At 39.2% G+C, this 14,826-nt stretch overlaps 1 protein-coding gene across 4 annotated transcripts in view; it reads left to right on the top strand.

Moving 5' to 3' along the window:
• FERMT2 (fermitin family member 2) overlaps positions 1 to 12,081 on the top strand; it is an 85,753-nt gene extending 73,672 nt beyond the window's left edge. For 2 of the 4 annotated variants that reach the window (XM_030319121.1, XM_030319119.1), the window contains 6 exons: positions 4,122 to 4,228; positions 4,363 to 4,584; positions 7,198 to 7,218; positions 7,851 to 7,975; positions 8,863 to 9,004; positions 10,808 to 12,081. In XM_030319121.1, coding sequence (XP_030174981.1) covers positions 4,122 to 4,228; positions 4,363 to 4,584; positions 7,198 to 7,218; positions 7,851 to 7,975; positions 8,863 to 9,004; positions 10,808 to 10,981 — 791 coding nt within the window. In that variant the 3' untranslated portion in view covers positions 10,982 to 12,081. The remainder of the gene's footprint in view (positions 1 to 4,121; positions 4,229 to 4,362; positions 4,585 to 7,197; positions 7,219 to 7,850; positions 7,976 to 8,862; positions 9,005 to 10,807) is intronic. The other 2 variants (XM_030319122.1, XM_030319120.1) reach the window with 1 other exon arrangement.
• Positions 12,082 to 14,826: the final 2,745 nt, after the last annotated feature.

Below are 14,826 nucleotides of genomic sequence, written 5' to 3'. Positions count from 1 at the left end.
ATTTTAGAAAAATAGCCCATTTGGACCTCAGTACCTTCCTCTAAGAAATGAGAGTGTTCTCCATGCCTTTGGACTTTGGACTAGATGTTCTCTAAGGCCTTTGGAGATCTAAAATGAAAAGTTCTAAAAACAAATTCAGTTCAAATACTGATTGAATTCCTGTGCCCCAGCTGTGCTAGATCCTGGAGACATGAGCAGGAACAGGTTACAGACCCACCCCTCTGGGTGTTTAGAGCATTTGGGAGATAAACAGTGACAATTTGGGCAATGAATAGTACTTTAAACAGTAACAGGTCCAAGGAGGAGCAAAGATAAGGGTGTGTGCTGTCTCAGTGTTCAGCGATGGTGGGGAATATCCTGGCAGAAATAATGCCAGAGTTAGATCCAGTGTCTAACTCAAGGCCCATGGAAGGAAGGAGAATTGGTAAAAACCTTGTGGCAGAGACTGGTATGCAGAAATTCCTGGAGAAAAGCATCAGCAACCACAGGGGGTTTTGTGCTGTTGGAATGTAGAGTTCAAGGCAGAGGATGAATGCTTCCTAGTGGCTATTGAATCTGATTTCTACATAGATGAGGGACAACAGCTGAAGAAATCGGCATGTTTTGGAGGATAAAAATGTTAGGGATTGTTTTTTAAACTGGCAGCAATGAAGTGTCACTGAGAAAGTATTAACATGAAAATAACGGGATCCATCCTATTTATATTGGCTACAGTATACAGGAATAATTTTAGAACAGTGACAATGATCCAGATTAAGGTGATCAATATGGATGGAGAAAAGGGTTCAAGTTCAGAAGATCCTGAGAAAGCCCAGTCAGCAAGCATCCTGAGTGATTGATTTGGGAGAGGCTTATGGGGAGGGACTTATTTCTGGCTCGTACAAGTTGGATGGATAGAGTTGAGAATATAGAAGAGCTTATTTCAGGGAGAAGGACAGTGAGTTTAATTTTGGGTTATTTTAAATTTGAAGTGCCTGTGGGATAGCTGTTGGAGGTAACTTGTAGGCCACTGGATCACGGGAGATCCACACTGCAGATACTGATGGTATCAGTTTTAGCGTTAATGATAAATGGCAGCCATTAGAATGGTTGTCTATAATATGAAAAGGCTAAGAACAGAACCCTGCGGAACACCTGTGTTTGAGATACAGGGAAGATTAGAGGAAGGGAAACAAAAAATGCTTACGGAGACCATGGAAATGAGACATGGTGGGAACTAAGATAAAAGTTGTTTCAAAAAGGACAGCATAATCACTGGCATCAAATAGTACAGAAAAGTAAGATAAAGATTGTGAAGCCGACATAGCATTTAGCCACATTGGAGGTGGTTGGTGGCCTTGATGCCGAACAGATTGGAGCGGATTTCAGTGGCCTTTTGAGTATGGGCGCCAAAGTACAGTCACTGAGAAGTAAATAGGAAACAAAGATAGTTTTTTGATGAACCTTACCTATAATAAGGAGGGAGGAAAGAGGGCAGTAACAGCAGAGAGAGGTATGAGAGGTATAAGGTGGAGGAGGAAGGCATTTTGTTTCAAGATTGGAGAGACTCAAGGAAGTGAAATGCTGATGGAAACATCACACTAGAAATAGAGAAGTAGTGTCTGGAAGAGGAAGAGGATCTCTGTGATGGAGCAAGGTTCCTGGGATGGCAGAAAACATCCCACTTGGGATCAGAGAGATGCCATCCCACTGTGGGAGTGAGGGCAGCAAGCTTTATCGGCTGTGGTGGTAGGAAGCTGTGTGACTACTTCTCATGGCTTTCTTGGAAAAAAGATATGAAGTTGTCCCCTGAGAGTGAGCGGCATCGGAGGCCTGAGAAGATTTGAGATAAACATTGTTGAGAGTGTCTGAAAACACAGGATGCAAGTGTTGAGGGCCAGGTAGAGTTTGGGAATCCATGAATTTCTGGTGAAACCTATCTGCTTGGTTTTGTGGTTTTTCCTCCCCCTCCCCTCCTTAGAGTGCTCAGCAGCCTATTTTGGGCAAGTAAAAGTGAGGTGGTTGGATGGAGCCAGGGTTAAGGTCTTGGTTAATGTGTATTAATGGAAATACGGTGAGTCTAGGGAGTTGGATGTGATAGCTGGTGAGTGGTGTCCAGGCTGGACTCAGGAAAAGGAAGAAGTGAAAACATGATGGGGAGAAGGTGTCAGGGCTGCAGGACTCAGAGTTTGAAGACTGCGGTTAGAACGTGTCAGAGGAGCAGCAATTGGGCTACAGTGAAGCGTGGCACGTTGCCATGGTCGTAGGTACCCGAGGTGGCACGGAGTGAAAATTGTCTGAGATGTGTGGCCTGACAGGTGCCTCTGCGCCTACAGTAAGTAGCACTTGAGTTACAACTCACTATGCCTTGCCAAGCTTTTTAGGTTTTTTTGGTGTATTACTTTTAAAAGAGACATGATTATGGGATTGTGTACTTTTTTTTATTTTTTTAAAAAAAAATTTTTTTTTTTTAATGTTTATTTATTTTTGAGACAGAGAGAGACAGAGGATGAATGGGGGAGGGTCAGAGAGAGAGGGAGACACAGAATCTGAAACAGGCTCCAGGCTCTGAGTTGTCAGCACAGAGCCCGACGCGGGGCTCGAACTCACGCACCGTGAGATCATGACCTGAGCCGAAGTCGGACGCTTAACTGACTGAGCCACCCAGGCGCCCCGGGATTGTGTACTTTTAAGTCTGCTTCAGTGAGTAATGAAATCTGCAGAAGAACTATCTTCAAACATCTCCTCTTTGTGTTACCTTTGCAGATTAAATGCAAACTTCCTGATAGTTTGTAATCCTTGTACAGAAAGAGGTAAATGCTGTAGCTAATATTTTTTAAAAGAAAGCAAACAGGGAGAAAGTCCACTAAATTCATGATAGGTGTTTCTGGAAAGGAGAAGAGGATCTTCCATTTATCTAAAATGTTCTGTTTCTTGGGGCGCCTGGGTGACTCAGTCGTTTCAGCGTCTGACTCTGGATTTCAGGTCATGATCTCACGGTTCACGGGATCAAGCCACCGTCCGGCTCGACAGTTGGGCTCTGCGCTAACAGTGTGGAGCCCGCTTGAGATTCTCTCTGCCCTTCCCCTGCATGTGCGTGTGGTGCCCACTCCCTCTTATCAGAGTGCATAAACATTTAAAAAAGTACAATATTCTGTTGTTTTCAATACAGTGCTTTGTATTTGTTCTTTCTTTGTGGTAGATGTAGAGGGCTTTATTATCTTGTTCCTTATACTCTCCGTACAGAGAGATGTTGCTCCGGTACACAGAGCAAAGTGACCACAGGCCCTGCTAACAGTCTAGGAGCTGACTTGATGGTCTTAAGACACATTGAGGGTGATAACTGGAATACCGTTTAGAAAGCTCTGACATGTCTGTTATCTTCTTTATCCTTACAGCATTCCTGTGAGGTAGAGTTTTAAGGTTGGGAAATTTGGGTTTAGAGATGTTCCACAAATGGGCAGTAATTAAGTGACAGAGAGGTGTGGAACAAGGTCAGATTGCAGGGTGCCTCTCCACTATGTTACACTGGTTACTACTTGTTTATGCCAGCCATTATCCTGCCATCTAACTGAGTGTATGTTCAGCCCACCTGTGTGCCCATCTGTAAAGCTGCTAGCTAATGCTTCACAGAAAAGGCATCATAAAAGTCCTTTATTCTTGGGGCTTCTGGCCAGTAGAGCAGGCAACTCTTGATCTCAGGGCCATGAGTTCAAGCCCCACAGTGGGCAAAGAGGTTACTTTTAAAAAGTCGCTTATTCTTACCAAAATGTTATCCCTATACATTTAGCAACTTAAAAGTCCCAAATACCTTGAGATTTAAGGAACTGAATGATATTAAAACAGCACAATATCAAACTTGTGGGGTCGTGTTTTTTGGTAATATCCTTTTAACAGGACCCTTTCCTTCTCTTCAATGAAGTTTTATGAGGACCACAAACTGCATTATACCCCTTTTCTACACTAGATCTCTTTTGCTCCACCTCAAACAATTATTGGGCAATAAAACCTTGCTTCCCAGTTTAAAGATTCCAAAACAGCAAAATTCAGCATGTTAAGATACCATAAAATGAGAGCTACCTATAGCGGCTTGTGATTTCTTAAAGGTAAATTTGACCATTTTAATAATTTTTTTATTACAGGATGTGAAGTTACCCCAGATGTAAACATTTCAGGCCAAAAATTTAACATTAAACTCCTGATTCCAGTTGCAGAGGGCATGAATGAAATCTGGCTTCGTTGTGACAATGTAAGTTTTCCAATTAAAAGTGTGAACTTCAGTTTTCTTCAGTTCCCTAGTGAGTTGACCAGTCGTCCTTACATTTTCTACTTAAAGGACCCATCATGTGATACATTTCATATTTCAGTATTTCTTTTCAACAGGAAAAACAGTATGCACACTGGATGGCAGCCTGCAGATTAGCCTCCAAAGGCAAGACCATGGCAGACAGTTCTTACAACTTAGAAGTTCAAAATATTCTTTCCTTCCTGAAGATGCAGCATTTAAACCCAGATCCTCAGTTAATACCAGAGCAGATCACAACTGATATAAATCCTGAATGTTTGGTGTCCCCTCGCTATCTAAAAAAGTACAAGAACAAGCAGGTATTTGATTCATTTCATTTCATCTCTTTTCTTCTCGTATGATTTTGTACATGTACTGTAAATTTAGTTTCCCCTGTTAAAACTTTGTGGCTTTAATGATGGTCTGAATTTCATATCAGGTGGCTGGAATATAAAATAGGATGTGGATGGCCTTCAGTCAGTTAAGTCATTTTAAAAAATGTTTATCATTTTAATAGGACAGATCATAAGGTAAAATAGTAGGAAGCATATTTATTCTAAACAACCTAAGGAAACCGCTCTGTTAACAGGGTGTTCTTTCAGGGAATTGAAATGGTGTGGATGCTTTGAATTCCTTAATTCATGCAGTTTTATTCCTTATATATGTGTGGTATAAAGCACAGCCAGCATTTCCCGGCAAAGTGTAGAACAACTTCCCACTGTCAAAATGGACTTTTCCAGCTTTGGAGATAAACTTTACAATGGTAGAAATAGTCTACATTTTAACATCGTCTTTTCTTAACAGTCAAAAACCTAAACCAAGATTTGCGTGATGTGACAGAGTTTGGTAAATTTTGACTGAAATTCACTGCTTTTGTTCACTTTGTTTAGAATTCCTTTCCTGGAAATTAATACCATAAAAGGATTGCTATTTAGGAAAATGGTTCTTCAGTACAACATAAAAGGTTCTTTGCAGGGGAATTTCGTTTGGGATAGCCCCCAGTATTCTCTACACCAAACATCATGCCATAAAAGGCAAAGGCTTCAGTGTGAGGTGGGGTGAAGAAGGCCTTTAAAATAAATACTTCATTTCTATCTAGTTTGATTTTTATCTGTTAAAGAATAATTTTAAAACATTACTGGGAGGGCCCAATAAAATACCCAGAACACTTACTAATTCTTAACTTTAAATATAATGTTTATCATATGTGTTTGAAATTACTTAGCTGGAAATGTTCAGAAGGTTAATTACCAAGTATTTGTCTTTAAGTTTCAGAGGTTGTGTAAGCTACATGGAAATTGTTTATCCCACAGTCCCTACAATGTGGGAGTAGTGAGGAATGGAGGAAATGCTGCCCTGGGGAGATTTGTGGAATGTAGATTGTAAGTTAAAAAGGGAAAGTGAATCAAGTACTAATTTTATTTTTTTATTCTTCGTTATTTCATTTAAAAATTACTTGTAAAAAAAAAAATCAAGTAAAAATTACTTGTAAAAAAAAAAATCCATTTGCCTTCAAAGGCAAGGAACAGTTTCAAATCTTAGCAAGCTTCTTTCACTGTGAGGTACCAGGAAAAAAAGATCTTCAAGTCTAACTGTGAAGACTGCCAAATGTTGGCTTAGCTGTCAGAGATGGGTACTGAATTGTTTTCTCAGAAGCCTCTCAAATGATTTTCACTTTTAAAAGATAGTTTTCCAACCCTGATTTCTCAACTAGATTGTCAAGTGAAAATTCTCTGGGGGACAGAAACAGTGACTATTTGTCTTCAACTGGTGGGGTGGCAGTATGTGTGGTCTGTGGTTAAGGATTCTTCCAGCCTTGTCTTCCACGTTGGCATTTTATCAAACACACATTCTTTTGTAATCCTTCTTTCCCTGACTGAATTTATGGGTTGTTCCCAGAAGGTAGAGACCATGTATTGCCCTGACACCTAGAAAGTGCTGATTGGCAGAAGTTTAGTTGCTTATTGTGTGTCACATGCTGTACTCGTCGTTGGACATAGGGCTTAATAGTTAAACTATATAGTACAGTGGTGTTCAGGAGTCCAGTAGGATGAGGTTCAGGCCATGGGGTCCTTTATTCCTATCAGGGCATAAGGTTTTCCTTTGGGCCCACCAATATAGAGAATTTGTTATATTTAATCTACTTTAAATCCCCAAAACTGTATATTATTTAAACTTGTTATATATATATATATATATATATATATATATATATATATATCCTTATATGACTGTGACTCCCAAACTGCATTTTTACATTTTAAAGAAAAGAGTTGTTGGGTATTTTATCCATGTTAATACAAATTGAAAGAGACTACTGTGTGTATAGCCACCATTCCTAGTGTAGTATATAGCATCTCTTCATTTTCCCTTCCAGGAAAAAGGATGCAAAAAACAGATGGTAATTGAGGGGGGTTGCTTTTCTTGTGTAAATAAAGAAACAGTAAGGTCACTGCACTTATTTTATGCCTTCAACTTATTTCTGAAAAGTGGTGCATGGGTCATATTAGCTGACTCAATCTGAAAACATTAAAGGTTTTTGAATGTTAATTTTGATTTCCTACTAAAATTATTAGCTCTGCCCTAACCAGTAAGAACTGGTAAATGAGCAGGGAAAAGGGTATTTGCTCTTTTTTATTTTTTTCCCTACAAATTTCTACCCATAATTTTAGTAACACTTAACAATCTAAAATAATATGGAAGTGTTTCTCAGTATTCAAAGTGGAAAGTAATCGCTGCTTTCTCGTTTTCATTTTCATGCTTGCATTTACTTTGCTTGGTTTCTACCTGAAGTAATTTTTTTTGCATGGTTTTTGGCTGGAATTTTGGTTTGCAGGTTACCGCAACTTTTTCTTTGCTTCATTGCCATTTTTTCTGATTGCCTTTTTTTTTCTTTCTGCTTCCTTTTTCTTTCCTCGCATTGCCATCTACAGCCAGGCTATATAAGAGATTTGGTAAGTTCTCCATATTTAAAAAAGAAAAGGAAAGAAAATAAATACATAAAATATTTAAAGCCCTAGCTACAGTTCCCCCACCCCACCCCCCCACCCCATCGCCTTCATGGATTTCCACTCTTTGTGGGAGTAGTCATCCCAAAGTGAGTATAATTTAAGTTAAAAGTTAACTTTCCTAATGATACCTTTAGAAATTAAAAAAATCTTTATGGTGGTTTCAAGTATTAAAGGTGCTAATAAATAGTCCACTACGAATTTATATTGCGGGTACTCATTCTGATATTGTGTTTTGGTGCTAAATTTAAAACCTGTCATGTACAGGATTAGAACATATCGTTTTATAAAAGCAAAATATGTGTGTGTCCTTGGAATATGTTTTGGGAGTGGCAGTTATTACTCCTGAAAGTACTTTTTGTTTCTGGATATGTGGAAACTGAAATCAAAAAGAAATACATCAAGGTTTATTTTGAAGAGTCATTATTTAACTAAAATTCCTAAATGTGGCTTCAGAAATTTCCTAATTCCAACTCTTAGAGGTAATTGTGGGGTGGGGCACAGTTGGTTACTTTTGTTTTGCTCCTGCAATGAAAGAATATTGTCTGATGGTAAAGGTGATGTTTAATCATGTTTAGATAACAGCAAGAATCTTGGAGGCCCATCAGAATGTAGCTCAGATGAGTCTAATTGAAGCCAAGATGAGATTTATTCAAGCATGGCAGTCATTACCAGAATTTGGCATCACACACTTTATTGCAAGGTCAGTGGTTCTGCTACTAAACATCTATGTATAAATCTTAATGTGTACGTTTTTACTTAATCTACTTAATCTATTTCAATTAAACATTTAAAGTACCTGCTGAGATCCATTAAGCAATTTTACAGTAAAGAATATCGAAATGTATTTTCTATTCTTGTAATTTTTACTTTAAAAATTCAAAATGATTGGGCTGCCTGGGTGGCTCAGTCAGTTGAGTGTCTAGCTCTTAATTTCGGCTCAGGTCATGATCCCAGGATTATGGGATCAAGCCCGGCATCGGGCTCCACGCTCAGCATGAAGCCTGCTTAAGATTTTCTCTCCCTCTGCCCCTCGCCCCCACTTGTGCATTCTCTCTCCCCCCCAAAAAAACTCAAAATGATAGCATTTCTATTTTTACTTATATAAGAATATCACTTTTTTGAGAGTTAAAGAGCACATCTTAAAAACAGGGGCTCAGTTGGTTAAGCACTCAACTTTGACTCGGGTCATGATCTCACAGTTTGTGAGTTTGAGTCCTGCATCGGATGAGCCCCACTTTTCTTTTTCTGCCCCTCGCTTCACTTGCACCCTCTATTAAAAAAGAAAAACAGGGGCGCCTGGGTGGCGCAGTCGGTTAAGTGTCCGACTTCAGGTCACGATCTCGCGGTCCGTGAGTTCGAGCCCCGCATCGGGCTCTGGGCTGATGGCTCAGAGCCTGGAGCCTGTTTCCGATTCTGTGTCTCCCTCTCTCTGCCCCTCCCCCGTTCGTGCTCTGTCTCTCTCTGTCCAAAAAAATAAATAAATAAACGTTGAAAAAAAAATTTAAAAAAAAAAAAAAAGAAAAACAGAGCAACATTCCTCCCACCCCCAACGTGTTTTTAAACATTTATTATGTTTTAATACTATAGGTTCCAAGGAGGAAAAAAAGAAGAACTTATTGGAATTGCATATAACAGACTGATTAGGATGGATGCCAGCACAGGAGACGCAATTAAAACATGGCGTTTCAGTAACATGAAACAGTGGAATGTGAACTGGGAAATAAAAATGGTAAGCTAGGGGTGGGCACCTGGGTGGTTCAGTCAGTTAAAGCATCCAACTCATGGTTTTGGCCCAGGTCATGATCTCAAGGTTTGTAAGACGTAGGTCCTGCATTGGGCTCTGCAGTGTTAGCGCACTGTCTGCTTGGGATTCACTCTCTCCCTTCCTGCCCTTACCCTGCTCATGCGCACACTCTCAAAATAAATAAATAAATAAATGGCAAGCTATAACGATGTTACTTGAATTAATATATAGCCCTTCTGGGGCACCTGGGTGGCTCAGTCGGTTAAGTGTCCGACTTCGGCTTAGGTCATGATCTCACAGTTCACAAGTTCAAGCCCCACGTTGGGCTCTGTGCTGACAGCTCAGAACCTGGAGCCTGCTTCAGATTCTGTGGCCCCCTCTCTCTCTGCCCCTTGCTCTCAAAAATGAATAAACTTCAAGAAAAAAAATTTTTAAATATATATATAGCCCTTCTAAAACTTAAGAATTAAAAGACCTGTAAATTCTATAGATTGTTTGCACCATTACCTCTTAAAGTAAAGTATAAAACATGGTTGGTTATTCATTTCCCACTTAAACTTGCCTAGTTCATAACTAGCCCAGTTATTAGAACTCTAAGAATATAATGATCTGCTTAGAAGATTGTTTTCCTGTAATGCTAAATCCCTTTCACTCCTAGTAGCAGCTGCTGTTTATTGAATGCCTACTCTGTGCCAGTCATGATGCTAGATGCTTTTGTATTTCTAAATCTCACCACAGCCTTGTGCGGGATAGTTGGATTGTCCCTACCTTACAAATGAGGACACTCACATTTAGAGGCCTGTGGGCCATGATTGCTATGACCACACACTTAGTCACAGAATCAGGATTCAAAGTCAGATGCTCAGGGGATCTAAAACCTGGCACAGCTACTACTGTATATCATGCTGCCCCCAGACTTGAAGTACATAAATACAGTCTTTTACTGATAAGCTGTGTGTTTTAGGGACATTGGGTTTGTTGTAGCACTTCCTATTACTGCATCGAATAATAGGTTACTTTTCTGTGGTTAACCTTGATCCAGAAGCAGATAACCCATCCTCCTCCTGATATATTGTAGGAGCCTAACACTATGTCACAGCACCTATGTCATTTACCTTCATCGCGTCACATAGGCATTTTGTCATTTCTCATTATCACAGGGGCGAGTACAGTACAGTAAGGTATGTTGAGAGAGAGACCATGTTCCCATAACTTGGTTATAGTATATTGTCATAATTCTGTTATTGTTAATCTCTTACAGTATCTAACTTACAAATTAAACTTTATCATAGGTGTATCTGTAAAGGAAAGAAAAGCATAGTGTATGTAGGGTTCAGTACTATATCCATGGTTTCAGGCATCCACTTAGGGTCCTGAAATATATTCCCCATGGATAAGAGGGGTTGTTACTGTATTCAAACATGATACCTAAAGGTTAAGTATCTGAAGCAAATATTAAATTAAATGCAGGAAGTAGGTTTTCTCTCAGGCCTTGAAGAGAGACATTCTCATTAATTGAATCACCAGAGACCATTTGGGAACATAATGACCTAAACCCTTTGCATTCAGTCTTCCTTTTCAGAACATGAAAACTAAAAAGGAGTCGGGGAGGGGCTAGTCAACTTGTATTCTTTTGGAACTGAAGGCATTATTAGTTTAGGATTAAAAAAAATTGAGGGTCGACAAATAGTCTTGTGATAGGGCAGACATTAAACAGCACAGTAGCGTCACTTGTGCCTAACCATGTGGAGTTTTACTGAGACTGACAGTTCTTTGTCTTTGTTCCAGGTCACGGTAGAGTTTGCAGATGAAGTACGATTGTCCTTCATATGTACCGAAGTAGATTGCAAAGTGGTTCACGAATTCATTGGTGGCTACATATTTCTCTCAACGCGTGCGAAAGACCAAAATGAGAGTTTAGATGAAGAGATGTTCTACAAACTTACCAGTGGCTGGGTGTGAATAGAAATATTGTGTAATGAAACTCCATGGCCATAACAATATTTAACTTTGAAAGCTGTTGTTTGTTATATGCTGCTTAATAAAGTAAGCTTGAAATTTATTTTATCATGAAAACTTTTTTGCCTTACCAGACCAGTTAATATGTGCACTAACAAGCACGACTATTAATCTGCTATCATGATACAATATATGGACATGAATATGGCACACATTCCTTAGGGCCAGGAATTGAAAACGAAAGTAGTGGGCAAGTCAGGAACAAAACATCACTGATTTAAGCTAGCCAAACTAAGAAACTCAAGCCATCTACTTTAAAGCTATCCAGGGCTTAAACTATATGAAGTCTATTTATCATGTTTAATGCATGTGTTTTAATGTATGTTTAATTTGATCATGTGTTTTAAAAATGCCTCCTTTCTGGTAGCTATTGATTCCCCATCCCTCACTCCCATCCCCAAATAAATCAGGCCTGTGGAAGATGCCTGATATTCAATAATGTTATTGTTTGACCTTGAAGGAAAATGCTATCGGTCCCTTATGCTTGGTTTGTTTTTGTCCTTGAATAAGCATGTATGTATATTGTCTTGTGTTTTGACTTTCACACCCTGTTGTATTACAACACTTTTAGTATTCACCAGCATATTCACTGTCTGCCTAAAATAATGCAACTTTTGCATTACAATATGAAGTAAAGGTCTATGAAGTATGCATTTTGTGTAACTAATGTACAAACACAAATTTTATAAATTGTACAGTTTTTTAAAAAACTACTCACAACTAGCAAATGTCTTAGATGTAGCATCTTTGCATTAATTAAATGCTTTTAAAAATATAATTAATGTGCAGTTTTCATATCTGCTAAATTAAGAATGACTTCATTATAGTCATGATTTGCCACAATGTCCTTAACTCTAATGCCTGGACTGGCCATGTTCTTGTCTTTTGCGCTGTTACAGTCGGCATTGGTGCTATAGTCAAAATTCCTAGGTCACATAACCCAAGAGGGGGCCGGGAGGGGTGGATTACCAGTATTGTCCAATAATCCATGGTTTAAAGACTGTATAAATGCATTTTATTTTAAATAAAAGCAAGATCTTTTATTTATGTTTCTTTTTGTACTTTGTGTTTTTACTGTTTCCATAGCATTAACCGTAGAAATGAACTCTTGCCTTTGGGAAGAACTTTGCCTACCTCTTGTGTTAGGAGAACAACTTGCTGGTATCCAGAGTATCACCAGATAGTTGATACTTAACCTCTAGGACAGATTCTTCCACCCCATTTTTTGTTCTACTACTTAAAAATGAACCGCATAATATTTAAATATTAGATTGTATAAACAGAAATATGACAAATGAACAGACATTGTTGCCTCGGGCAGAATTTGTTTTAAACGGCAAAATAACTCCTGGTCTAAAAGACCACAACTCACATGTATGAATCTGCTCCCTGGTGTTAATGCTAATTATATCATTCAGATGCAAAACTTCAGTCCTGGACTTTTTCCCTTTATCTGTTGCATTTGATCAGGCCAAGTCTGGTTGGTTTTTCCCTCAGGCAATCTTTTGTCACTGCTATCATGGACACCTGAATTCAGGTCTTTGTCCTGGGCCTGCCAGGATGCCATGGCCTCTAGAAGCAAAGCTCCTATCACCTTCTCCATGGCTTTTCTTTGTACTCTAAGTCCAGGTCATAACAATCCTTGTTCCAAATATAAGGGCTTCTTCCCATTAAAACAACATTTAAATAATGTATCTCCTTTTCTCATCTTAAATACAGGTCACCAACTTGTATAGTCACTTGGTAAAAGCCCTGAGGTAGATTTAGACGAAGGCATACTCAAGTCCCTTAGAGTCTTAAGGCCTCTGTACAAGTGAGAATAGCCTCTCTCCTGATGGCTGATTTTTCTGTCTCTCGGTTTTGCCCCACTTGCCATACTGGCAATTTTGACATTAATTGAGTCCCAGCACAGCACTGGCTATATGCCACCCTGATGACCTTGGTTGATTATAGTATAACAGCCAAAGTCCCCAGGCAGGTGCTAAGAGGTCTCCTATCGTCTGTATCCCAGCCCGCATTTTTCTCATCTTCCAACAGCCTTCATCCCAAATTGGGTGGCCCACGTTCTCTGGACACACTTTACACTCGCCCATCTCCATGACGTTCCACAGACTTTCTTCCAGTCTCCCACCTGTTCAGATCCCATCTTTCTGGGGTTTTAGAAATTTTAGAAAGAGCTCCAGGGTTCTCTCTTCCATAAACACTTCTAAGTTTCCTTGCAGCCAAAAATTTTCTTACTCGTGAACAGCCACTAAATTTGGTCCTTTTTGGAACTTAAGAGCAATCATCATTATTATTGCCCATAATAATAAGCTACTCCCTTAAGGACTGGGTCTGAGCCTCATCGTTTCTACCTAGGATCAGTTAACACATATTTGTTTATTGAATATAATGATGGCTATTTTGGAAATCAAGGAATTAATACAACTTAGAATTCTTACAGCATCAGCATGATTCAGTATGAAGGAAACAAACATACTTCTTGCACACCAGTTACATGTGAGGAGACATGCTAAATACTTCCATATACACAGTCTCTTCTAAAGAATCATACAACCCATCCTCATTTTCTAGATGAGAGGCCAAGTGACCTGTTCACAGTCTCCCAGCTATAATTAATTAGTGCGAAGGCAGAGCTAGAAGTGGGACCCAGATTTCCTTCCTACGCAGTAAACACTTCACAGATCTTGAGGAACTCCATTGGTAGTAGTCCCACTACAGAAATGACATCAGTCCATGAAAAGAACACTGGCCAAGGTTTCCAGAGACATAGTTTTAGGTTTCTGCTGTGTGGCTCAGTTTCATGTAAACATGAAGGCACTGGGGACAGGAGAACTACGAAGCTCTCTTCCAACTCTATTTCTCCTAAATCAGCAAGTTAGAGACCTGCCGATGATGTAGTTAATCAGTAATTTTAACTTGGTACAGATTATTTTTTACATAACCTTGAACTTCAAAGGTCAGGGACGTAGAGACATGAACTTAGTTTTTTCAGCTTTACCAAGGTAAAGCTGGCAGAACTGTAAGGTATTTAAAGTGGACATGTGGTGATTATATATATACACACACACACACACACACACACACACACACACACATTAGGAAAGGATGGGCATTAATTAACACATTACCAGAGACACCAACTAGAGACACAAACTTTGTAGAAGGAAAGTCTCTTGGCAGTTGCGCTCTTAGACAAAAAAGCAACATTGTGGCAAATTGTACGTTTTTATGTTTAACATAGTTTTTGTTCTTTTTTTTATGTTAAAAGACTTTACAAATCAAAACCACAATGAGATACCACCTCACACCTGTCAGAATGGCTAGATTCAAAAATACAAGAAACAAGTGTTGGTGAGGATATGGAGAAAAAAGGAACTCTCGCGCACTATTGGTGGGAATGCAAACTAGCTCAGCTGCTGTGGAAAACCATATGGAGGTTCCTCCAAAATTTTAAAATAGAAATCCCATATGATCCAGTACCCAAAGAAAATAAAAACAATATTTTAAAACAATTTTGACCTTTATGTTTATTTCATCATTACTTACAATAGCCAAGCTGTGGAAGCAACCAAAGTGTCCATCCATAGATGAATGGATGAAGAACATGCAGTAGACACACACACACACACGAGTATCACTGAGCCATAAAAAGGGATGACATCTTGGCTTTTACGACAGCATGGACGGACCTACAGAGTATAATGCTAAATGAAGTCAGAGAAAGACAAATACCATATGATTTCACTCACATGTGGACTCTAAAAAACAAAGGAAATGAATAAACA

This window comes from Lynx canadensis, chromosome B3 (assembly GCF_007474595.2).
Source record: "Lynx canadensis isolate LIC74 chromosome B3, mLynCan4.pri.v2, whole genome shotgun sequence".
NCBI lineage: Eukaryota > Metazoa > Chordata > Mammalia > Carnivora > Felidae > Lynx > Lynx canadensis.
Note: the sequence above shows the minus strand (reverse complement) of the source record. Positions and strands in the feature narration are given on the sequence as shown.